This window comes from Aulonocara sp. 'chitande type north' Nkhata Bay, linkage group LG18, assembly GCF_057382095.1.
Source record: "Aulonocara sp. 'chitande type north' Nkhata Bay isolate Kocher_YH1m ecotype deep benthic linkage group LG18, A_spYH_male_GT1.1, whole genome shotgun sequence".
Lineage (NCBI taxonomy): Eukaryota > Metazoa > Chordata > Actinopteri > Cichliformes > Cichlidae > Aulonocara > Aulonocara sp. 'chitande type north' Nkhata Bay.
In genome coordinates, this window is record NC_141361.1 from 37283015 (window position 1) to 37308342 (window position 25328).

The 25328-nt window shown below is 38.5% G+C and overlaps 1 protein-coding gene across 1 annotated transcript in view; it reads right to left on the reverse strand.

Annotated features, from left to right (window-relative positions):
* Positions 1-7562: 7562 nt before the first annotated feature.
* Positions 7563-25328, reverse strand: part of brinp2 (bone morphogenetic protein/retinoic acid inducible neural-specific 2) — a 289760-nt gene continuing 271994 nt past the window's right edge. The window contains exons 8-9 of the mRNA XM_086271078.1: positions 15732-16038; positions 7563-14407 (exon numbers count right to left, since the gene is read on the reverse strand). Coding sequence (XP_086127204.1) covers positions 13586-14407; positions 15732-16038 — 1129 coding nt within the window. The 3' untranslated portion in view covers positions 7563-13585. The remainder of the gene's footprint in view (positions 14408-15731; positions 16039-25328) is intronic.

The following is a 25328-nucleotide window of genomic DNA, read 5'->3' on the forward strand; positions in this document are numbered from 1 at the left end:
TCACAGTTACCCCAGCCATCTCTTCCCTGAAGTGACCAAGATCATTTGCAATAAGTTATCCTCAGTTGCTTGATCCCTGATAACGATTCCTTTTCCGAGCACCATGACTCTGCAGGGCCGTTTGTGGGTCCCTCTTATCTCCACAGGATCTGAATGAGACGAAGGGCTCTCGTTCTGGGAATAAGTTTCTTGCTTGTAATGGAGTGTAATTGTTTTCCTCTAGGGGCAAGTCAACTCCTTGGGGCCCTTCCTTCGAATATTGGTTGTCAGTGAAGACTCTGTCAGCACAAATCATTGAACTCTCAGAGCCTCCTGAGCAACTGACCAAGGTACTGTGCACCATCATCTGGAGTCAGTTAGTTCTCCCTTGATGTGTTCTGAATAACCTGGCCAGCTGACCATGTGCCCATTCAGGGCGGCTATTCCATCCCAAGTTAACTCTGTAAAAGAGGTTTATGTCCAAAAAGTCCAAAAGGTGGCAACAAAACAATATCTATAAATCCAAATGGTGGCCAACTCACATACAGACATACAGGAAACAAACAGGATGAACAATGAACACATACAAATTGAAGTTTTTATTATACTGAGGACTAATCTGGGGAAAACAACACACCAGAAGCAACAAAAAAAAAAGAATAGGTGAAAGTAATCAAATATAATGTTTGTGTCTTTGGTGATGTGATTGCTTCTTTTAATGTAGATCATCACTGTGTTTTCAGTACACTTGATGGATTTTGCTTTTATCAATTTAATCAATTCACCACCCTGTTGCAATTTTTCTTGTCCCCAAGCTGAAATGCTGATGTTGAGTCTCCATTGAGACTCCGTGGTTTATGGGCTCACAGAGCTTAGAGTTCTGCTGCTGAGCAGGTTGGAATTATATACACGAGGCTGCCTCTGGCTGACCTGGATGAGTTCCAGCTGGCGCCTGTCAAACATAAATAAAAATAATGATGCAAGTCTTCTAATATTATTAGACAAAATGGTTCAGTAGCCCAAATGAATCACATGGAGTGACCCAAAAGTGTTGTAGTGACCCTAGTGTTGGTCCTGGGAACTTGCTTATTTTGCCAAGAACAAGAAAACAGCATTTTACAATAAAATTGGGTCACTGACTAAAGACCTTTGTGGAGTTCCACCTTAGCATGATCACCATAACCTGTTAATCTTTTCAGCTTGAGTCTTATCATGTGAGACTTAACATGTGTACCTAATTGTATTGAGACTGGTCAGTGACCCCCTGGTGAAATGTACATTCCCTTTTTTTGTTTTGTTTTGTTTTGGAGGGGGGGGGGGGGGGGGGGGGGTTCACAGCACGGCACAACTTTTACTTTGAACTGGAATGTTCTCATTGACTGGTGTGACCAGTCTCTAGGCTTCTGCGACTGATGCCTAAAATGTGAAGTGTGAAATGTGAAGTGAAGACAAAGTTTGATTCTGTCGAGGGGCATTACAGCGTACAGGCTTCCACTGTGAATTTGCTCTGTGCTGCTTGCCAGCAAAGTGTTTATGTCCCACATTTACCAATTTTAGAGTCCTCACTTCCTGCAGTCAAATACACTTTTTGATATCCTTTATAGTTACATAAAGAAAGATCTATTTCGATGGAAAGAAATCACACAAATGCTGCTTCTATCTGACAGTCGCTGGGTTCAAAACTTCCCTTTATGCAAATGTCCTGTGATGCAGGGAGCAACAGCCTGTCCGCTTCTCTCTGTAAAACAGTTTCAAATAAAATCGAGGTTGGAAATATCATCATGGCTAACAGTTGTCTAGTTCATGATGGCCAGACTTTAACAAGTGAAAACTAAGTGAACATTACTACACAGAAGCAGAGTGGGAGTCTGCTCTTCAGAAAGTGAAGAGCCAGAGACAAAGCGCAGAAAGCACATTTACATTCACCTCTCACACAACGTTGGCTAAATCTGAAAAGATGAAAAACAGAAAGCAGTTGATTGAGCAGCAAATGTTTTTTCTTAAATGAGTGTGAGTGGAAAGGAAATTTGACAAAGATTATGAAAGCATGTGTTAATGGAATTCTCACAGATGAAATTAGGAACAGGAATGATGAAAATTGATGGAAGACTTGTATCTTGACTATAACTGACAAAATAGATTTTCTGATTTGTCTTCAACCAGGGGCGATTTTAGCCCATTTTTGGAGGTGCTTCAGCACCCCCAAAAATGAATCAAAGCACCCCCAAAGATTTCTTACTTTTTTGACAATATTTCCTGTTTGTGTGACACACTACTAAAAGTATAAAAAGCATACAGTACTTGGTTGGGACGTAAAATTTTAACAACAAAAGTATAGATACCCCCCTCCCCCATAATAGTTTGTTCCAGCTCGCCTCTCCCCTACTCTCTAGCGCCCTTTCTGCCAGAGCGATGGTGGCTGAGACGCAGCGGAGCGGAGGTGTACGTGCCTGCCTTAAAACAGGACATATTAGCTGCATTTAACCTTCAGTTACTCTTTATATAGTTAGGTAGGAGTCTTTTTGTTAGTGATCTTAATAGTATACTATTAAGATCACTAACAAAAAGTATTTAAGTATTTAATATTAAAATATTAAAATGTATTAAAATTAATTATATATTTTTATGTGGTTCAGCCACAACTCTACTAAAACCTCAGCCAGTAATAGGTAGGCCAACTTTTGGACCGTCCAGTTGTCTGTATGACTGCTGCAGTACGTGCACCAAATTTGCACACTATCAGAAAGAGCCAAACAGCCCTGGTGGAGTGAGGAGCTGTAAAGAGCAGCAGATGCTCTGTTTCTATTCTAAAAATGTTTTAAGCTTGTTTCAAAGATTCTGTACTGCAGCTTTAAATGTTTTCCAAAAGCACACATACACTTATCAGTGTTTCTCAAACTTTTTACAGTGTGGACCACCTGATAAAAATGTCAAGCTCTCCCAAGCACCACTATGAAAGCATGAAACTCATAAATCTTACAACACAAAATTAGTATTATTAAATTAGTAAAATTAGTATCTGCAGTAAAGATTTTTTCATGCATGGTATACATTCTACCACAGGCAAAGTTGCCTCCATTTTTATATATTGTTTTTAATATTTTGTAATAATTTATTTGTAATAATTTATTCTGTTTTGGGAGTGTTTTTTTATGCATCTGTATTGTATTATACACACACATTAAAAGTGAATCTCTGTCCAAAAAATGCACTCAGTTTACTTTTTACTCACTGTGAGCATCATTCATCATTTTCCCCAGTAATTAAGGTTAGGAAATGTTTTGTTTTTTTTATTCCAATCCATTCTTCTTTTGCAGCATTTAAATAACCTTTATCAGATTTGATGGTTTTCAAAAAAACTGTTTTGCTTTTCTTTCACAAATGTGGGATTAAATTGTGTTAAAATGTACAAAACAGTGATGTCATGTTTTGTGACGAGGACCCAGGCACAGAGAGACTTGATGAATTTAAGAAACTTGTGATTTAATAAAGAAATTTGCAGACTTGCACAGAGATGGTAAAATTATGATGACTGATAACGGAGACGAAGACAACAGACGATGAGGACAGGGAGGAACAGGGGTTTAAATGCACCAAGGAGGCAGTCAGAGAGAACTCGGGACAACTGGAGGCCTTTAGGGATGCAGGGACTGACAGAGATGGGGAAGAAGTCTCATTGTGACAAGTAAAGTTTCTCTTGCCTACTGGGGTCAGCGGGGGAGCTGGCCCCAGGGAGGGGTCACTTGCCCCTCCCTTCCTTCCCTCCCCATCTCCAGCTGCCCCCCTCAGACATCGGTGCGTTGGTGGTTCTTTGTGTCTGGGGGTGGGCGTCCGGGTACACACCGGCTCACTCCTTGGCGGCCGCTTATCGGGGCCTGGAGCCTGGGGCTCGCTCGGGCCACTTCGGAGGTGGGGTGCCCCCGGCCTCTCGGCCTGGGGCTCGGTCACTCAGGCACAGCTGGCTGCCGGCGGAGCTCACGGGCGCGTCACTGCAACCCCCCCTGGCTTCTGCTCCGCGGCTGCTGAGTGAGCCCTCATCTGGGACTCTCCTCAGCTCTTTCTGGGACAGTGGCGCGGCTGCCCCTCTGTTGGTCTTCCTTGGTCTCTTGTGTTCTGGGGGCCTCTGGATGTCTGGAGTTTTGATCTCCTCCATACCTGCTTCATGCCCTGGAGGACGGGGCTGTGCCCCCCCCCCCCACCCCCACACACACACACACACACACACACCCTCTAGCAGATCATTACATGAAGGAACCTTTTAAAAAAAAAACAAGCGCGTCCATGCTCACAGGTGTACACACGGGTGATCACACCCAGAAACTACACCCTTTTTGGCTCCTACCTCAAAGCACACTGTGTTCTGTTGATCTTATGAGCTGCACAATAATGTTTAATATTCAGTATTTACTGTCATATTCCCATATATCATTGTGATGTTGTTTATTCTAGTAGCCTACTCTTGTTCTCTTCTGCTTGTTTTCTTTTTTCTTTCTCAACAGGTGATCCAGGTGATCGATATATGCATTTTTTTTCTTTTTTGTTTTTTCCTGCTCTTACTTTGAATGCACTTCCTTATTCCACTACCAGGTCTCCTTATCTTTGTTCCTCTTTCCAGAGAATACACTTTTTTCCGTCACCACTTTTTGCTGTACTTTCCACCACTGTAAGTGCTTGCTCATAGGGGTTTGTTGTTCTCTATGTTGTTGTAGTGTCTTTCCCTGACAATATAAAGTGCCTTGAGGTGACAGTTGTTGTAATTTGGCTCTATATAAATAAAATTAAATGGAATTTAGTCACTCTGTATGATAGTATGCTTTAATACAAAAAATAATAGATACTACTCAAGTCTACAGTGTAGTTCAGTTACCTGCCAACAACCTGGGTGGATGGATGTTATAGCTAAGACGAAAGGTCACAGTGAAACTGTCCAAAGTCATGATGCATATTTATTAATTATTGGGTTTTTCAAATATATTAGCTGATATTTATGCAAGAAAATTTTGTCATTTTATCCTCACTTATTTGTCTGTATTTTTATTGTTTGCAGTAGTTTTGCACTGTTAAAGATAGTTAAATTTTTATAGTTATCTTATATACACATTCCAGGGTGGCCTTTTGTTGTGGGCAGTCTGAGGTACACCTGTGCACTACTCATGATGTCAGATCAGCATCCTGATGTGGCACACCTGTGAGGTGGGATGGATTATCTCAATATAGCAGATGTGCCCACTACCACACATTTGGACTGATTTGTGACCACTGTTTGGGAGGGATGGTTATATTGTGTATCTGGAATGAATTTTAGGTCTCTACGTCCATCCCATGGGGAATGTAACAAAGGTGTTGCGTTTATATTTTTGTTGAGTGTACATTGATATGGAGGCATGTGACACACGACACAGGAGCTCTAGTTTTACACTCCAACTTTATTCACCTCCAAACATGAACTGAGCATATTGCGCTCAAACACAGCAGAACCCTTCCTCCCAGCTTGGGTGTGAGTGGAGCCCTCTAGTGGGTCGCCACATTGACATTGTTAGGACTTGTCACTAGTTGAAAATTGCATGCTATGTACATGTAGATGAAAACCAAAATACTACTGCTAAAAATTTTGCATTACAAGTAAAGAAAAAAACTGTTTTTTATTGTTTACCGTGTTTCTTAAATAGAAAGAGATGTGTTCAGACATGTAATTTTGTCAGAGCTAACAAGCAATTTTTCATCGCAGTTTTTCTTCAAAATGCTGACAAAGAAGAAAAAAAACTCTTTCTGCAGCACCAGTGAATTTGTAATGTGACCTTGTCTGTTCTTGGTCGGAGGTAATAAATGTGTTTGCCTAGTGAGTCTTGGGAAGCAATATAGAGAATAAATTATTTTTTGGGATGTTTTTACAGGCTGTCATGTGAAACTGATGAGCTCTATGAAACTTGAATTTCAGATTTGTCAGCCATGATGTTGCTGTTGATACACTTACAATAAACCACTTTATGATAAGAACAACTGTCTCCCTGCCTGCCTCTCTCTCAGTCAAGGTCAAACAAGCTCCAACTTTGCATTTAAATGCCTTACCCTGTTAGCAAACATGACTCATTTCTCTGGATACATTTGTAATAATGTAATTTGAAAGTCATTTCAAAACTCAAATCTACACCATTATTGATGACTGTGTCAAATGACCTACAGGTACACAGGCATAAAGTCCACACACACACACACACACACACACACACACTGGTCGATTTCACCAAATCTACCTCATTAATTCAAGCAGTCTGACTTTCTAAACATCATAAATCACAGCAGAACTAGGAGCCCAACTCTCCTCACCTTTTCATTCCCTCCCACTTTCTTTTAACCTTATCTTCTCTCCATCTCTCGCTCTATGTCATCTACTCCTTCCTCAGTCACTCTCTCATTTTCTCTTGCTTCCCCTCACTTCTTTGGGAGGTCCAGAAAGTTTGCAGTCTGCAGTCTAAATAGTGCTCTGATGGATTGGCTGTCTTCCACGGGCCTGAAGATTAGCCCAAGGGCAAACCCACTTCTGTTTCCTGGGTGCCTTGCTGAAGATGAATAACTGTTTATTAACCCAATGCAGAGTGAGTCCTTCCCCACATCATTATGGGGTAGAGGGGGAGAAATACAGACAGCTTGAGCTGGCCAGTGTAGCACTCCCTCACCTCATCTCTGTCACTCTCTCTTCTCTCTCTCCCCATTCCTCTCTTGCTTCCTCTTGCAGATAAACCAGCAGCCTGATGTAATGTGACAGTGTACGTTTGGTTCCTGTTTGCGCCCTGACAACTCAGGAAATTGGCTTTTCATCTTACAAAAAATACTGCCTCCCATATATTAGAAGACATTCATCTTATTATGAAGAGCTGATGGTAATTGGAAGTTTGTGCATCCATTATATTAAACATTTTGTGGTGAACATTTTGATGTTGCATGTAAAAATTTCACCAGGCTAAAGTCACAGCTTCAATGTCATTTAGGCAATTTACATGCAGTGTGAATTGTCCTCTTATTGTAGACCCAATTGAGGGAATTTGAAGAAAATAATTTCTAGAAGATCACTTAGGTCACCAGTAACGTAGTGGATACTGTCATGGGATATGTTTTGTTTTTGTGACATGCTAAATAAAATTGTATATCTTTTGACATTAGACATGCTAAATATGCTTCTTATTTATTTTCAAAGCTTTTCCATTTGAATGTTCATAATGGATGAAAACTATATCAAATGTTCACCCTCTAGATCATCATCAGTGATAACTCATACCCTAACACTATGTGTTGGAGACAAGCAAAAAGGAAAAACATGTGAGCAGTTTGATGCATTCGAGGTAGAATGCCATCCATCCACTGTTTGTTTGTTTGTTCTTTGTTTTTGGTTTTTTGAGTGCAAAGACCTGCGAGAGCAATTTTTTTAAAAGAACAAATGCTCTAATAACAGAATTAGGTAAGATGTAGACCTCAGAGGGTCTGAACCTAAGGCCTGCGATGCTTTGCAAGTTGCCTCATGGATGCACTGAGGTCAGTTTGATTGTGCAAGCATAATGAATACAACACAGAAAGTTGCTGTGAAGAAGAGAATATGAACCAGCCTTTATTTACCTCAAACCCAACAGCAAAGTTTTCATTTAACTTTTTACATTTTTAATACATATTCCAAACTACTGTTAGACTTATCTTAGAAACTTGGTGCGATGAGATAGTGTTGAAGCCATCTCTCTAGTCTCACGTGACATTACAGAAGAAAAGGGCACAATGTGACGGTATAATTATATAAATGCCAGTCAAATCGCAAATGGTGGAAATTATGATGAAAGTATGACATTTCTGTCACATTTCTTTGTTCGTGTAGTCTTTTGTAGAACCTCTGTCTGTCTGTCTTTTCCCTTCATTTCTACATATCTGTATTCATCTGCTTTTTTTTGTTTCTTTAATTGAACACTGTTCAAATTTGCCATCTCTGCCCAGCATAAAACTGTGGTGTATTATTTTTCTGAATTTCTAATTTTCTTTTTCTTCTAGCTGTATTATTCGAAACTTTAAAAATGTTTAATCTCTAGGACTATGTTCTCTTTTTCGTGTAATATTATCAAAAATGAGAAACCTTTTCTCTCAGAACGACGCTACACATTAGTTCATACATTTCTTACCTCTAGGCTGGACTGTTACAATTCTGTATTATCAGGTTGTCCTAGTTTCCTGGTACAAAGTACCGCAGTAGGAATGGGACTCCCTCTGGTCACACTTCATTGGCTTCCTGTTAAATCCAGAATTTAATGTGAAATCCTTCTCTCGTACACTCAAGTCCTAACTGATCAGAGCCTATCATCTCTTAAGACCGACAGTACCACGTTATCCTGATAGAGCACATCACTCTTAGGCTTTCAGGCTTATTTCCCAGAGTATTTACTTTTTAATTGTATAGTTTTTCAGTTCAGTTTTTTCAGCGTTTAGTCTTTTTTAATTACTATAATATGGAGGGCATACGTTAGAGGCAAGATTTACAAAAATTAGTACAGGTATTACAATAAAAACACAGGCGTTTTCAAAAGCAGTTGACTCACCCTTTTGTAGACATCTAAAGTCCCAATAAGCACATCCATCAATGTCTCAACAGGAACGTGTAATGCAATTTTTACCAAAGTAATGCATATTAAAGCTAGGGATATTTCCTCTATTATTATTTAATTTTAGTTAGTTTTCCAAGTTTACAAAATCGTTTCAGTTCAATTTAACACTATACTAAAAAAATTAATAGTGAATATTTCAATGAGAAACTGAAATATTCAACTTTAATAATAATAATGATAATTCACCTTTAAGAACAAGATTTGGAGGCTCAATGGACTCTCTATTTCAGAGATACAAGTGAATCAAAACAATCAATCAAATTTCTTATAAACACCTAGAGTAAAGCAAACCTGAAGCTTTTCAGGCCATCTATGTTCTGTCATCAATGGATAGTAGCCCATTTTTTCTGACTGATTATCCTGGTTGTTGAACAGGAAACATGAAAATACCAATTATGAATTTAAGAATGTAGGACTATAAAGTTTTAAAAATGTTTTACCCTCCTTGTATTAGATTGTATTTTGTATTAGATGTCTAGTTCAGTCAGACCTCATCCCCTTAACCTTAACCCCACTACCAGCATTGCATTTTCCACTTCATACTTCACTTCAACATTTTCATAGTGAATCTCACCAATATGTGTTGGAAAAGCTGAAGACAGTCTTATCTGTATAATACTTTATTGCTAATATGTTACTTCTTAATCAACACAAAAAGGTCCTCAAAGCAATAAACCACTTTGTTATTACTTAAGCAAGCAATATGTCTATTAGACTCAATTTCTACTTTTGCAACAACAACAAACAAATCCTCAAGTGCCAAACTGCATTATATTTCTTCACGTCAATATATGGGCCGCACGTAGGGGCGATGTGAGTCCCAGGTGGCCCCCTGGCCGTGAGTTTGAGACCCCCGTCTTAAAGCCTGGAGGACCTTTAATTCCTTACTTCTAAAGTCACATAAACTGAAGTTATTGTTCTCAGCCTTAAAAATCTTTTAAAAACTTGGCGACAAACCACATACTTACTCTGGATGGCATTACCTTGACCACCAGTAACGCTGTGAGAAATCTTGGAGTCATTTTTGACCAACTTCCTAAAAAGCCTTCACTTGATCCAGCATGTTGCAGTGATGACAGGGACTAGAAATAAACCATATTTCTCCCAAATTATCTAAGCCTGGTTATGCTGGAGGTTTCTTCCTGTTAGAAAGTATGTTTTTTCTTCCCACTGTCACCAAGTGCTTCCTCATAGGGGATTATCTGATTGTTGGGGTTTTGTCTGTATTATTCTAAGGTCTTTACCTTATAATACAAAGTGCTTTAAGATGACTATTGTTGTGATTTACCAGTATATGAATAAAACTGAAATGAATTTAATCAATCTGGAATGGGTAAAAAGGACATTTTCAAATCATCTTGTAACCGGAAGGTTGCCCGTTCGATCCCCAGCTCTGTCTGTCTTGGTCGTTGTGTCCTTGGGCAAGACACTTCACCTACCGCCTACTGGTGTTGGCCAGAAGGGCCGATGGTGCGATATGGCAGCCTCGCTTCTGTCAGTCTGCCCCAGGGCAGCTGTGGCTACAACTGTAGCTGCCTCCACCAGTGTGTGAATGTGAGAGTGAATGAATAGTGGCATTGTACAGCGCTTTGAGGGCCCTGAAAAGCGCTATATAAATGCAATCCATTATTATTATTATTATTATTATTATTATTATTATAGAATCAAATGTACAGCCATCTATCCATAGCTTTGCTGACATTGGGTCATGCAACTGGACAATGATCCAAACACACCAACAAATCTTCAACATAATGGTTGAAAATTCATTGACAGTCTAATTTCTCTGCAATATTCCACTTACTCGTGTTTTCTTATATTTGCAATGAGTTTCCTAATCTTTAGCTGACAGATGTGGTTGCCATTGTCTTCCAGCTGTTTTTCTCACCCTCTCCATTCAACCTGTTTCATGAATCCAATGATAATTTCCTCTGTGCTTTTATTTTGTGGACACAGTGAGAACATTTATATTCACATATTAGTGAATAAGGGTCTGTGTTAGTAGTATGTTTTAAAATATTGAGTGCTTCCATTTAACTGTAGTTATAGTAGCATATTTGTTTGCATGAACTGTGGACAGTGACTGAAAGAACACCATCACCAAGTGAAATTACACTACCTGCAGACTCAATAGATATTTACTTTTGAAATAGCAACAATTTTGGAGAAAATACAGTAGAAATTCCTTCATCACTAGTTTTATAGCGTCACCCTGTAAAAATATAGTAATGTTCTAAATTAAATTAATTGAACCATACTAACAGAATGTTACTGTAAAATGCACATTTTTGTCTTTCACTCTTGTTTCTAACTTCCCATAAATGAGCCTCTGAGGCAGGGAGTTTAATGCAGTTAATCCTGTTCTTAAGGTTAACCTGTTAGATCAGATTAACCTGTTCTGTTTGGCTTTGACTGGCTTCTTTCCAGTTGCTGTAATTGGTTGTTACATGCAGGCAACAGCTGACTAAATATTTAAAAAGGGTATAAGACTTTAGTATAAGATTAGTGCACAAACTAGCAACAATAATTTTAAAGTCTAACAACATCACTTAGTTGCTGATAATTTACTTGGCTTTGAGACTGAGATAAAATACTGAAATATTTGACCTGTTACCACTTCTTCCTTTTGCCTCCCTGTAGATGCACAAGAATGCTCCTCTTCATTTGAAAAATTGATCCACAGAAAATGCATTACCTGCCTTTAACTTAGTTGGAAACTGCAGCATGGTGACCTAATTTATAAGTCCACCATCAAAAGCTGCAAATATTATCGAACATGACTATGTTGAAAAGGTCTAAATGTTTATGCAAGGCTGGTTTCTAACCAGCATATCTGGCATAAAAACAGCTGCAAATTAGTCAAATGGTTTCAGTAAGGACATGAAAACAAAATAAATGACTGAATTTGTTTTGGTTTTTTTGATTAGTTTCCCATTTTTCCACGTTGATAATTCTGCCTGGCACCCATTAGGTGGACCGGAAACAGAAACAGTGTTTGCAATAGTGATAGTGTGACACATGTACTTAACAAGAAATTACTTAACAACAGATCTGTGTTGTCTGTGAAATAAATAAATGCAAATGTGAAAAACTGTGCTTACACTAGAACAATGAACAGCTAGTGGTGGTAAGATGAGACGGTCTTGTGTCACCCCCTCCCCTTACTACCACTATTACTGTAGCTCTGACCACATCCGCCATCATCATTGCACTTTTCCATGACACCATCTTCACAGCTAATCTTATCAATATGTCTTTGAATTGACCAAAGACAATGTTGTAACATGCAGGCAAAGAGGTAATATGGCAATAATGCTATATAACAGACGTAACAGTGAGGGTTAAAGTTTTGTAAACAAGGAAAAGGCTCTCAGATAGATAAATCACTTTGTTTTTACTTAAGCAAGCTGAGCACAGAAGAACTGTTGATAATGACATACAAGGTTTTCTAACTTTCAGTGAGAAATTAGTGAAGCAAAAGTAAAATCATATCAAGTATCATCCCGGTTAAGTTTGCAGCTTTCAAGTGTACCATCACCGCCCCGCAGAAACCTTGTAACTCCAGTTGCCGTGGTAACTGCAGCTCACATTGGACCCATATGTCAAAAAAAAAGAAAAGAAAAAAGTTTCATAGACCTGAGACTAACCGAACCACTGAAAACCTTTTAAAACCATAAATTCGAACATGTTCTATTATTTACTGAAAGTTTATCTCATTGGAGGATTTTGCAGAACAATTACATTATGCATGTACTGGTGTGCACTGTGAATGGTGATTCAAAAGTTTCACAACACCAAATCAAAACAAGTACCTGCAGAACGAGTGACTGGCATTTACATGGAAAAGCTACATTACCACGTACTCTGGAGAATGCGTCTGTTGTTCTGTCTTGGTAGAAATATTGAAATATAAAAAGCAATACAACCTTCGCAGGGAAACCAAACACAGAAACTAAATGTGCTTCTTACCTTAACATTGACTCTCCATATAAGGCATGAGTTTGTTTTGTTATAAACATTTTTTTGGTCTTTGAACTCAGTTATCTAAAAAGCAATGTGCACTTGTCCACAACCTGGGTTAGATGGAGCGTTATTTACAGCGCTATATCCGCAGACCTTTTTGTTACCACATCTGAAGGTTCCATTATGAATTATTTCAGCTCAAAAGTGAAAGAATAATAACTCAACATTTACGATATTTTGCCATTCAAATTGCCAATGTGTTACCTTCTTTTGGTACAGACAAGCCACCAAGGACAGAACATCACTAACAGGCTTCTCACTCAGATGTTAAGCATAGATACAAGTTTTCAAATGCCAGATAAAATGGAAGGTAGGGTTTAAAAAGAAATATTCAAAGACAGTGACAGGGTTCAATATTATCAAATTTTAAACTGTTAAGCATAACATAACAACTCATTCACCACATATATATAATTATCCCATTTTCCCTTCCCTCAAGATTGTTCTGTAGCCAAAGAAAATAGGGTTGGAAAAGGGAAATCCTCTTCCGCTAATTTTTGAAGACCTCTGAAGAGTTCCTCTTATAAGAAAACCGCGTTTGTCTTTGCAAGGCAGGTGTCTTATGTATGATCTTCTTTTTATTGTTCCAAATCACAAAAACTTGTCAGTGAAAGAAACCTTTTTAGCCTTGTCCAGTTACGCAGTTTGCAGGGCAGTAATAGCAAAAGTGAACCTCCGGGTGGGTTCAGTACAGCCTCCTAAACAGAGTCAAAGTATCCCTCGTTCTCCGAAAAGTCAAGGACATGATGCTGTTTGTCAAAGGTAAAACACCAGAAAACCAACTGAGAGTGACCATAAAAAGGCCAAGCATTCAACCTTCTTCAGAGTACGTTAATCCAGATGATTCGGGTCCAAAGGCCATCTCAGCAGAGTCGTCCCTGAAGTAGCAATTCCTCTTTCTACGAACAGCATCATTCCTGAACCTGGCGATTGTGCTAAACTAGCTAGCTACAGAGCTGGGCCAGCTCAGGTTCAGGTGAAGCATTGGGAAGCTTGGAATTGAAGATCTGCAGAGAGTCCTTGATTCGTGCCACCTCTCCGGCTGACAGCTTGAGGCGGTGGCGCAGGAGACAAGAAAACAGATCTAATGGCTGTGGTGCTGGTGGAGATAGCCGATTAATCCGGTCTCTCATCTCCAGTAACATCAGAAAGGCGGCATCCTGCGTACCCTGTGTGTAGGGGTAGTCCAACTGGAGAATCAGATCCTTGATGCCCTCAGGGTCAAAGTGCATGCTGTATCCGAACACCTTCAGCGTGTTGATCTTCATGTAGCCCAGGTTGGAGGTCTGATCATCCAAGTCCAATGGCTCATAGAAGAGAGTTTCATTCACTGTTGGATCATCCGTGACTATGCGGCTTCTCAGGTAGATGTGCACTGTTTCAAAAAAGGATTTCCACTTGCTGCCCAGAGACAGAGTCCAGTTGTAACACTGTGCAGTGGTGACGCTGTCCAGTCGAGTTCTCTCCCAGTTAGAGAAGTCAGGCTGGTTCACTGGCATGAACCAGCTCTCTGAGTGACTTCCCCCAAAAGGATTCACATAGACAGCAGGCACGGGTTCCAGTGTTGAATTTTTAGTTGAGCATATCTGAAAAGAAATGCCCATTAGCATGTGGATGAGGTTGGACTTGTTTTTGTTACTCTTGAGTGTTAGTAGCATCCTCTTCCTCCAGGCAGGATTGAACCAACTTCCCAGGCGGACATCATTGCTGATATAGATGGCATGGACCTCTATCCTGCTGTCCAGTCGCTGAAGCAGGTACTTTACCTGAAGAGGGATTAACAAACCGTGAGGCTGCAGTCAATGCAATAAGCAGATAGATAATTAATGCACTGGTTCTCAAACTGAGCTATTACCAAATTTTAAATTTCAACTACCACCTTTGCCAGAATTTATAAATCTCATCAAGAGCCACAATGGATGTTTTACAACTTTAGTTTACAAATGCTGAAAACCGTTGTAAAATGTCTGTGAAGGTTCTCAGTCATCCAGGTCATCGTAGTCTAAGGAGCTTGGAAAGAAAAGCGTCTGGACTTCTTTAAGTTTTCTTGAAGACGTTTCACCTCTCATCCGAGAAAGTCTGCCATCTATAATCCAGTTTTGAGATCCCTTCCTAGACGCCTTAACGTCCACTCACATCCTTTTCACACCATGGCTTGTGTGATTAGGCAGAGGATCAATAGGGGGTCCATGACCCTCTTGGGGACACTCCCATAGGGCTTAAAATTTGGGACTCTCCACCAATTGCTTTTAGAACTGAAGAAGCTTCTCAAATGAAACTTAAAGAAGTCCAGACGCTTTTCTTTCCAAGCTCCTTAGACCCCTTGTAAAACTTTTAATGATTTTTAAAGACATTTTAATAAAAAGCAAAAATTAGACATTCTGATTAGGCATTGGCATTATACAATGTGATTATTTAACTATAATAAATACATAATAAATAAATTTGCTTAATATAAGTTATTTTTATTATAGTCAAAAGCAATAAAAGGGAACTATTGTAAAGAAAAAATGTAAAGGCATACCATTTACTAGAGATCACCTATTTGCTTCCACATCTTTGCTAGCCATTGCTATTGAGGTTCAGCAAATTAAGAGGATCATTTTCATATTTATCAAGTTTTTTGTCAAAGCCAAAGGAAGACACTCAAGTAGGTCTAAAGAGCCACAATTTGAAGGCTTGTGAACTAGGATTAGAGTTAAGGCAGAGGTTCAACAGTGACAACTTAGACCTCTTGAGGGCTAGAAAATAACTGCTGTGGTGATTTATTAAAAAAGCATAGTATGAGTTTTTGCTCCTGGGCTTGCTGAATGAAGGGACTCTTTGCACTGTAGGTACTTCAGAGTCAGCTTTCTATTTTGAAACCCCCTCTCAATCCCTGTTTAATACTGTATTCCTTTTTGAACAAAAAAAACTGTACATGACTAATATTTGTACTGTTATGTAAATCTTGTATGTTCAGTATAAAGATTCAACACAAAAACAATTTAACAATTGATGGCATGTGAGCCCTTTGAGGCACTGTTTGTTTAATTTGTCCCAAAGAGCTTTGAGAACCAGTGGAATACATAATTAAGGAGCTTTGAGAACCTCGGCATCAGGCATGTCCAAGTCAAAGTTCAGGTAATGATCTAGCGATGCAGCAATGCTAGGTCGACAGGAACCAAGATGGAGGATGTTGCCGTGATGACAGGCTCCACAACGGGTGGCGTTGTCAGAGGCGCAGAGGGTGCAGGAGGTGGTGGAAGTCCCTACAACACAGGGGATGACTCCTTGGCAGTTTGGCTGCTCCACGGGGCAGCTACAGCTCATCACCTCCTCAGAGAAGGAGCCCAGCATTCCATGCTCATTGCAGTAGAGCAGAGACTGAGCCCTGGTCAGCCAAAACCCAACAGGCCTGCAGTGGGCAAAGAGAAGATACACTAATGCAGTTATCTATACATCACAGCAACATCTTTGGTAAATACTGAAGTAATGTTGTGGTCATTGTGTCCTATAATAACACCTTTCACACAGACTGGGGTAGATCTGTGGAATGAAACCAACAACAACAGTTAAAAACAGTTACCCCCCCCCCCCCTCCCTCCCAGAAAGACTTAAAATACATAAGACAATCATGTAAATTTTTGGGACTCAACCTTTCAGTGTTGACTCACTTAAAGGTCATTCCTTCCTAAACCATTGTGGCTCTTCTGCTTGACTACCTCTGATTTGCTGAACAATTTTATAATTTTTTGGGCTATACATATAATGATTCCTTTTAAAATTTTCATTTCACATGCAAAACAATTTTCAAGCTATATTTTTTTGTAAAATGATATGTCGACCAATTCCAAGCATGTATTTTTTGCACTTTCAAATCCAAGGCAAAGTCCAAACATGGAGATGCATGCATCTCAAAAATGATTAAAGATAAAAGCCTGACACTTTCTCCGGCCTTTCTTACATAAAAATGAATTACAATCTGTCCCCAGTGTATTGGATATATTGGATAAGAATATTAAAACACAACAAAAATAATAATCATAAAGCCACCCTGCAAAGTCCCAAATTTGACCACACACTAATAAAAAAAATTGGGGTTGGAGTTTTGGGTTAGGGTCTTGTAAAGGATTAGCAACAGCGCTGTGTGAGCTCAGCAACTTGCCCTTGCAAAAAATCAGTATTTGTTATATTAAATTATAAATTTGCAGGGAGACTGCAAGTCACAATAACTGTCACGGCTGGCGGAGTGAGCCGTGTGGTGTGGAGGAAAGGGGGGACCCAAAATGCAGCAGTGACTGATGATACGAGTGATGTTTATTTACAAAGTGACAATGGCAGAAACAGGCAGTGAGGCATGACAAAACAACTGAAGAAACCTAAACTGGGAGAACTAAATGACAAACCTGAGACCATACAAAAGGGGTGCGGGGCAGAGAGACGCAGAGACAGGAACACCATAGAACGCAGATGAATGCAGAGATACGCAGAAATACACGGATGAGTGCAGACGACCCGACGAGGAGCACAGGCAGACACCAACTATAAATACACACATCAGGTAATGAGGAAATGGCACACAGGAGGGGACACAGCTGGAACTTAATGGGCATAACGAGACAGACCTACAAAGTAAAACAGGAAATCTAGAACCCGAACCGGACACAAGGGGGGAGGACACAGAATAACTAGAACAGAGGGAAATAGTCACAAAACACAAAACGCTGGGTCAACGACCCAGGACCATGACAATAAGTTTAGTTGCACTATGGTTCAGATCCACAGTTTCCTCTAGTGTCGACCTGACCCACTCTAGAAAGCCAACCTGAGTCCTAAGCATTTAGGGCAGTTTACTAGAGGTTTCCACATTTAACACTGAAATTACTGGCTAATTCAGGTGATGTTTTCCCCATCTTGAATTTAGTGTGTTGTTTGTGTTCATTGTCATCTATTAATGTGTGTATTTTTTCCATGTAGTGAGTATTAGAGAATTTTAGTTAATAATGTGAGTGCTAACATTTTAGTTAGTTACATTTTAGTTCAGTGCTTCAGCTGTTTATTTGTTCAATAAACACAGCTGTTTATTTTGGTCACTAACCTTTACAGACTATTTTCTCCTCGAGTCTATTTTAAAACTCTTCTAATAGGCCATTAGAAGGCACTTTATTACAGTTTACCGAGCTTTGCTACTCAGAAGCTATTTTTAAACAAAAAACAGAGCTATATTGTAACAGTTATTTGGAAACATTATCTACAATGAGTTTAGCTTTCAGTGCTCAGGATCAATAATAAATCTAATTTTTAAAACATGCTCAAAAGTTTTTCTTACCTTGAACCAAAATAAAGTTTAAAAACATCTTGCCCTGCAAGTTTTACTTTACAATACTGTTGTTGTTAAATTCTACCATGGGTAACAGACATATACAGAGATTTTTTTCTTAGAAGCTAAATAGTGTGTAATGTATCTTCAAACATTCAAATTCTCAAAGCCTTCTGTAATGTCCTTGTATGTGGTCTTCTTATTTACTGTTACTTTATAACAGTAGTTAAAAAATAAAATAAATGGAAAAAAAAACACGAAAGAATTGAAGGCGAGCGGGTAAGAGACAGACCTACAAGATAAAGTCCGTAAACTGGAGAAAACTGAGAAAAGATGTGTACACCTGGAACAGAAGCTGGAAACCACAATCAAACAGATAGAAGCACCTAGCATCAGTCATCCAAATGTAACTGTCATTGAGTATCAGGGTGTTCTCCAAGTTAAAGAGGTAAAGTGAAAAAAGCAAAGTATTGATTTAACCCTGGACAATTCTGGCAAATTAGCAAGAATAGAACAGTGTCCCAATGTATAGTAATAATAATAATAATAATAATAATAATAATAATAATAATAATAAAATCAAGCAAATACAGGTGAAATCTACTGTAGAACTAAATCTATTGACTCGATGTCAAGAGAAGTAAAAAACCAATGGACAGTGTTGGTTAATAGTACATCAGTGGCAATATCTTTGTTTTGTTGTAGCTCTAAATAGTCATGCCCTTTGCTCACACTTTTTGGATTTCAACAAGTGAAAAATGAATCCATAGTTTGCTCCATCTTCTTAATACATAAGATTATACTATAATGACTTGACACCTTTTTGTAGAAGGGTGGGTGTTCGGTGTGCCTACAGTACAGATGGAAATGAAAGCATACATAAATTACCATCCACTTTGGTGCAGTAACAGTAGCAACAAGTTTAGACTGAAAATTAGCTCTGCTGAGATTCTATCCCCAGGCTAAGCTTGGGAAATAACACAAAAAATTGCCCAAATGCTTCAGCAATTCCTCCCCCTCAGGCCTGTGTAAATAGACAAAAATAAATGATGATAAAACAAATGGATTTGTGCAGAAGAAAACAGGAAGCTTTTTCAGCTGTAGCAGCAACCATTAACTTGTTGCCGGCGCAAATGGGGTTACGACTGAGTGACAGGGTACGATAGAGAGAGCAAGGAGCGCGAGAGTGAGACAAAGGTAACTGAGGGAGAAAAATAAAGACAAGACTCTACACAGAATGGGCAAAGGGAAGATGGAGTGATTGGTGGAGGGAAAGGACTGTCAGGGAAATTAAAGTCCTCTGTAAACAAGTGCCAAGCTGTCAGTCTGTGAGAGGACTTGATTACAGCATGCCACAGAACCATGTACCTCAGCCTACAAAGGCCCCCACAACCTGTAACTAGACCCCTCTTCTCTTCTCCTCTCTTCTCTTGATCCAGTCAGCACTTATCTCTTCTCCCTCCTACAATGGAAGTGATATGCTAACAGTGAAGGGCTAATAGCAAAAATGGGTCCGCAGTATTATATGGATGATGCCATTAAAACCCACATTACCTACATCTTTTTTTACTCACAACACTGATGAATCCTACGGTTCTTTTAAGCATATTTCAGTGCAGCCCTTCGCATGTTTTGGTATCTGTCACTTCCACAGCTGGTCCGTGACATTAATATCGCCCCAAAAACGCTTCTGTCATATTTTGTGAGATTTTTTTCTACTTGTAGTGTGTTTTATTTAACTTCTGTTGTGTTTTTTTCCCATCTCCACTGTGTTTTGTGTGCTTTTTCAGCATTGTTCTGGTGTTTTCTTTTTTTTTTTAACTTTTATTTAACTTTTCCCCCCAACAAATACAAGACTGGTTCACGTCCAAAATAACAATTCTGCACAGCACTAGAATATTACAACATTATGTCCATAATAATTGTCCATTAGGGTCCAGTTTACAAGTTACTCCCAGTGCTTCCAGTGGTTTCTTCCATTTGTCCACAAAACCTCGGGAGCTCCCATCAATGTAATGTCCCAAACTGATCAGAGTCATAACATCAATGATGAGCGACTTCCATAGAGAAATGGAGGGAGGCTCAGCTGCCAGCCATCTCAACATAATGCTTTTCCTGGCCAACATTAACAGTGACTGAATTACATGCTCATGTTGTACCAGTGAAACAGGGATATATCCCAATAAGCTAATGGGTGTTCTGTCACCTGCTGACCAATGGCTGTACTAATATTGGCGCAGACCTCTTTCCAAAATGATTGAATAATAGCACTTTCCCACAAGCAGTGGAATCTAGTGCCCACTCTGACCTTACACTTGAGACAATTTGGAGATGTTCCCATATTATACTTACTATAAATATACGGAGAAATATATACGTTGTGCAGGATTTTGTACTGCAGTTCTTTAAATCGGTTACAAACAGAGATTTTAGATGGAAGGAGCAGGATTTTGTCCCATGCCTGTATATCTATTTCACATTTAAGCAACGTCCCCCAAGATTTTCTCAACCATGCCAGTTTATCCACAATTAGGGCATAAATCTCTGAATGAAACTTCGATACAAAATGTTTATGCTCCCTATTATCTAGAAAGAATTTCTCCAACCGAAAAGAGGCTGTTGCGATTTGTAATGATTTAGCATTTTTTCACACATAATTTCTCAATTGCAAATACTTATAAAACTCAGTCTTTGACATAGAATACTGGGACTTCAAGGATTCAAATGATTTAAACTCACCATGTTTAAAGAGGTCATAAAACCTCTTTACACCTACTTTATGTTTTGCGGGAGAAGATCTGGATTATTTATAAACGTTGACAAAATATTAAACAGAAGACTACTGTTAAAAAGTTTTCTCAGTCCACATAGCATTATATATTAGTGGGTTATACTTTATTACGTGAGGTAAATCATTTAGACGTTTCCCTAAAAAGTTAACAGGTGAGGATGGTTTACATGATACTTCCTCAATATTTAGCCATGGCAGATCAGAATATTCATGTATCCAGGCAGAAAGAAACCTCGCTTGCATTGAGAGAACATAATTTTCTATGTTTGGCACTCCCCATCCGCCCAGATCTTTCGGTAGCTGTAGTGTCTCCAATTTAATTTTGGGTTTTCTTCCTGCCCAAATGAAATCCACCATAGCCTTGTTAATTGCTTTAATATCTTCTGATTTCAAAATTACAAACAACATGCCTGTATAATATAGGGGTGGGGGAAAAAATCGATACTTTGTAGTATCGTGATATTTTGTTTGCTAATAATGTATCGATACAGGGACAGCAGAAATCGATATTTTGTTACAAAAAACGTTTTTGTGGACTGGAACATGCTCTGACTTCAGAGCATGTTGATCCTTTTTCTGAGCAAGAATCCTGACATTCCTTCACTGTCCAAATGTGTTTAACTTCTTTTTTTGACAGCAATAAACATGACAGTTTACTTATTTTAATTTAAGACATGTTTTATTTTAATTAAGTTTAAAACTTTTTTATTTAATGTAAAATTATATTTTGTTTTAATTTACTTTCAAATTCTTCAGTTGCTGAAGGGGCTGCATAGTTTTCATAAATTGCATCGTTTAGAATAGCTATAATTGTACCAGATGGTTGCATTCAGTTAAGTTGGACTAGACTGTAATACAAACCGTTCAGTTTGTCAACAATAAAACTGACTGAAATGAGAGAAGGACTGAGTGCGAGACTTTGATATTAGATAAAATGAATATTGATAAAGTTTACCTTTATGTACAGAATCTGAATATCGCAAAATATTTTAAAAAATTGCAATAATATCGTATCGTGCGTTAAGTATTGTGATAATATCGTATCGTGGGATGTATGGTGATTCCCACCTCTACTATAATATAGTATTTTCGGTAGGATTACCATCTTAATTAGATTTATTCTTCCCAAAAATGATATTGGAAGTCACCTCCATCTTGTCAGCATCTCTTGAAGATCTTGAACCATTCCATTAATATTTTCTCTATATAAGTGACCAACATTTGGTGTAACTTTAAGTCCCAAATATACAAAACCTGATGGTGCCTAATGAAAAGGTTTAACATATAAAGGTTCAGTGTCCTTTCCACTACACAGAGTCATTATAACAGATTTATCAAAATTTACCTTGTATCCAGATATAAGACCAAAGTCCTTGATACACCTAGTAAGAACAGGTAGAGAGTTAGCAGGGTCAGTCGGTGTCAGAAGAATATCGTCAGCATAGAGCAGGATTTTATGTTGTCTATTCCCAATTTTAACTCCAGCAACACTTGGATTTTGTCTAATGGCCATGGCCAAGGGCTCAATGGCCAAAGCAAATAATAGTGGTGACAATGGGCTACCTTGTGCTGTACCTCTGCTCAATTTCATTGGGGAAGATAACAAGCCGTTAGTTAACACTGATGCTGTTGGTGATTTGTATATAATTTTGATCCACCCCAGACAGTTTTTTCCAAACCCAAATCTTCTCATTATTTCAATCAGATATTCCCATTCAATTCTATCAAATGCCTTTTCGGCATCCATAGAAACAACAACCCCAGAGATCTGATAAAAATTAAAAAAATGAATAATATTAAATAGACGTCGAGTATTATTGTAAGAATTCCTCCCCTTAATAAAGCCTGTCTGGTCAGCATGCACAATAGAGCACATCACTTTTTCTTATTATCAACACCAAGAAGGCTAATAGGCCTGAAAGATGAGCATAACTCCGGGTTTTTATCTTTTTTAGCTATCAATGTTATATTAGCCTGGTACATAGATTCAGGGAGTTTCGATTCTTCAAATGCTTTATTAAAAACCCTTAATAATAAACTATTTAATTTCACTTTCACTATCTTAAAAAATTCTTATATATTCCCTGACTGGAGTGCAGATATAGCTTTATCCACCTCCATCAATATAATGGGTGACTCCAGCAGGCTAACCTGATCTTCAGAGAGCTGAGGGAATACTAAGTCGTTTAGAAAAAAGCCTGAGTTAAGCCTTGTTATATCCATCTCAGACTGATATGTTTGTATAGAATTCTCTAAAGCACTCATTAATCTGACGGTTTCCTACTTGCCTTTCACCATTCACATCCACAATAGCTGTGATAAAAGAACTTGATGGAGTATTCCTTACAAGACGAGCCAAAAAGCGGTTAGGCTTATTAGCTGATTAAAAAAGCCGTCGTCTGGCAAGAAGGACGTCTCTTTCAGCCTTTCGCATTATCAAATTACGCAAAGATGTCCTGGCAATATTAAGCTCACTTAATGTTTCAGCTGATTTTGTTACATAATATTGTTTCTCCAGCTTTTTTATATTATTCTCGATCTCTAACTGCCTTGTTAATCGTTGCTTTCTTTTATGACTTGTGTATGAAATAATCATCCCTCTCATGTAAGCCTTATAGCTATCCCATAAAGTTCTCGTGTCTATCTCCCCTTTATCATTTATTTCTAAAAAATAATGTTGTTTGCTCTGTTATGAAGTGTATAAATTTCTCATCCAAAAGAGACAGTGTGCTCATCTTCCAAGACCTAGAGCGCTCAATATGTCTCATGGGTTGGGACTACAGGAGCATGGTCAGAGAGACCTATATGACCAATATTTACCTGCTTGAACTAACTGACTGATACACTTGGACATAAAAATATAATCTATACGAGATGCTGACAAGTGAGGGTTAGAGTAGAAAGTGTATTCTTTAGATAATGGGTTATAGTGTCGCCAGACATCTATAAGGTCAAGCTCATTTATAATTTGCCAAAGGGTTTTGGGATTTTTTGACAAAGTAGATTGTGGGGGAGATTTATCCATTTTGGGGCATAGAACACAGTTAAAGTCACCCACTAGTATTATATTAGCACAGTCCATGTCCACTAATTGACTAAATAATACTGTGTAAAACTCATCATCCTGTGCATTCGGCGCATATATATTACCTAGGAAAACAGTTTCCCCATGCAACATGCCTTTAACCAATATATACCTTCCATCATTGTCCTTGTGAGTGGCTGTAACAGTGAAGGGAAGATTTTTGTGTATAAGGGTAATAACCCCCCTTTTATTTGTGGAGTAGGATGAGAAAAAAATATGACCAACCCATTCTTTACAGTATTTTCTATGTTCATCATCTGTCAGATGGATTTCTTGCAAAAAAGCAATGTGAATAAAACCTTTCTTCAGAGAATTTAAAATTGACTTTCTTTTCATCACATTGTTGGACCCTTTAACATTCCAAGTACTTATCTTAACTGACATACAGGAAAAGCATATGCTGTTTACATATTTAACCAAATCTACATTTGACCAGTCTTAACCTATTAACCAAAATAGTTGAACATAAAACAAGAACACTGGTTCCCAGCAAAACCTGAACACAAAGCCTGGAAACCTCAACCCTCCCCAACACAAATAACACAAAGTAAAGTAAAATAAATTACACATCTAGATGTACCCTGCTCTAAAGTACAGCTGTAGGGGGATACAGACGCGTACCATCCCCGCACTGGAGTGTATGTCAAAAATCAAAGTATACTCTATACCTTAGCTCGTTAACAGTACTGTAATGCTGTAAGCCTCGAGTTTGTAACTTACATATGAATGGCACTGTCGTGCACCAACAGTTTATTTAGGTCTTGGCAATTTGCTCACATAGTCCTTGACGTCCTGGATGGTCGCGAGCAGTGTTGGTCAAGTTACTTGAAAAAAAGTAATCAGTAACTAATTACTGATTACTTCCCCAAAAAAGTAATCCCGTTACTTTACTGATTACTTATTTTCAAAAGTAATTAATTACTTAGTTACTTAGTTACTTTTTAAAAACGCGATTTACAACCTGAAGAGGTGATAAAGCGATAGATCTTTCAGCCCAATTCTACTTTTTCTGCATAATCCATCATACAAAATGTAATCAAATGGAAAAGTCTCTTTTTAAAACTTGTTTTATTGGTTTTAATCTTTTAACTTTATGCATCAAGCAAAAAATTTAATTATATGCAACATTCTCTGACTGGAAGAAATTAGTTTAGCATTTAAACCTATTTTATGCACATTCCAGCACATACATTTTTTTTTTGTGTGTGTTTACACTCACTCTTTCAAATAGATTCAAGTAAAACACAGCAGAAAATAAATAAAGTCCTTTGGTCTAGCGGTCCTTTTGCTCTATTTTCACCTGTAAAGCAGGAGTAGAGTAGGCGGAGGTTTACCCTGGTGCAGGTGTGCCGCAGCGGTCAGTGGAAGAATCCGCGAGTTTCTCTGTGAATTTCCCATTACGTCATAGCGCACTTGGTGCTTGCTTGGAAGTTTAGGGGTTTTTGTCGCTGTAAAAAGAAGTTTTCTTCCCACGCACAACGGACGCTAATGTTTTTGTCACTTTTTATG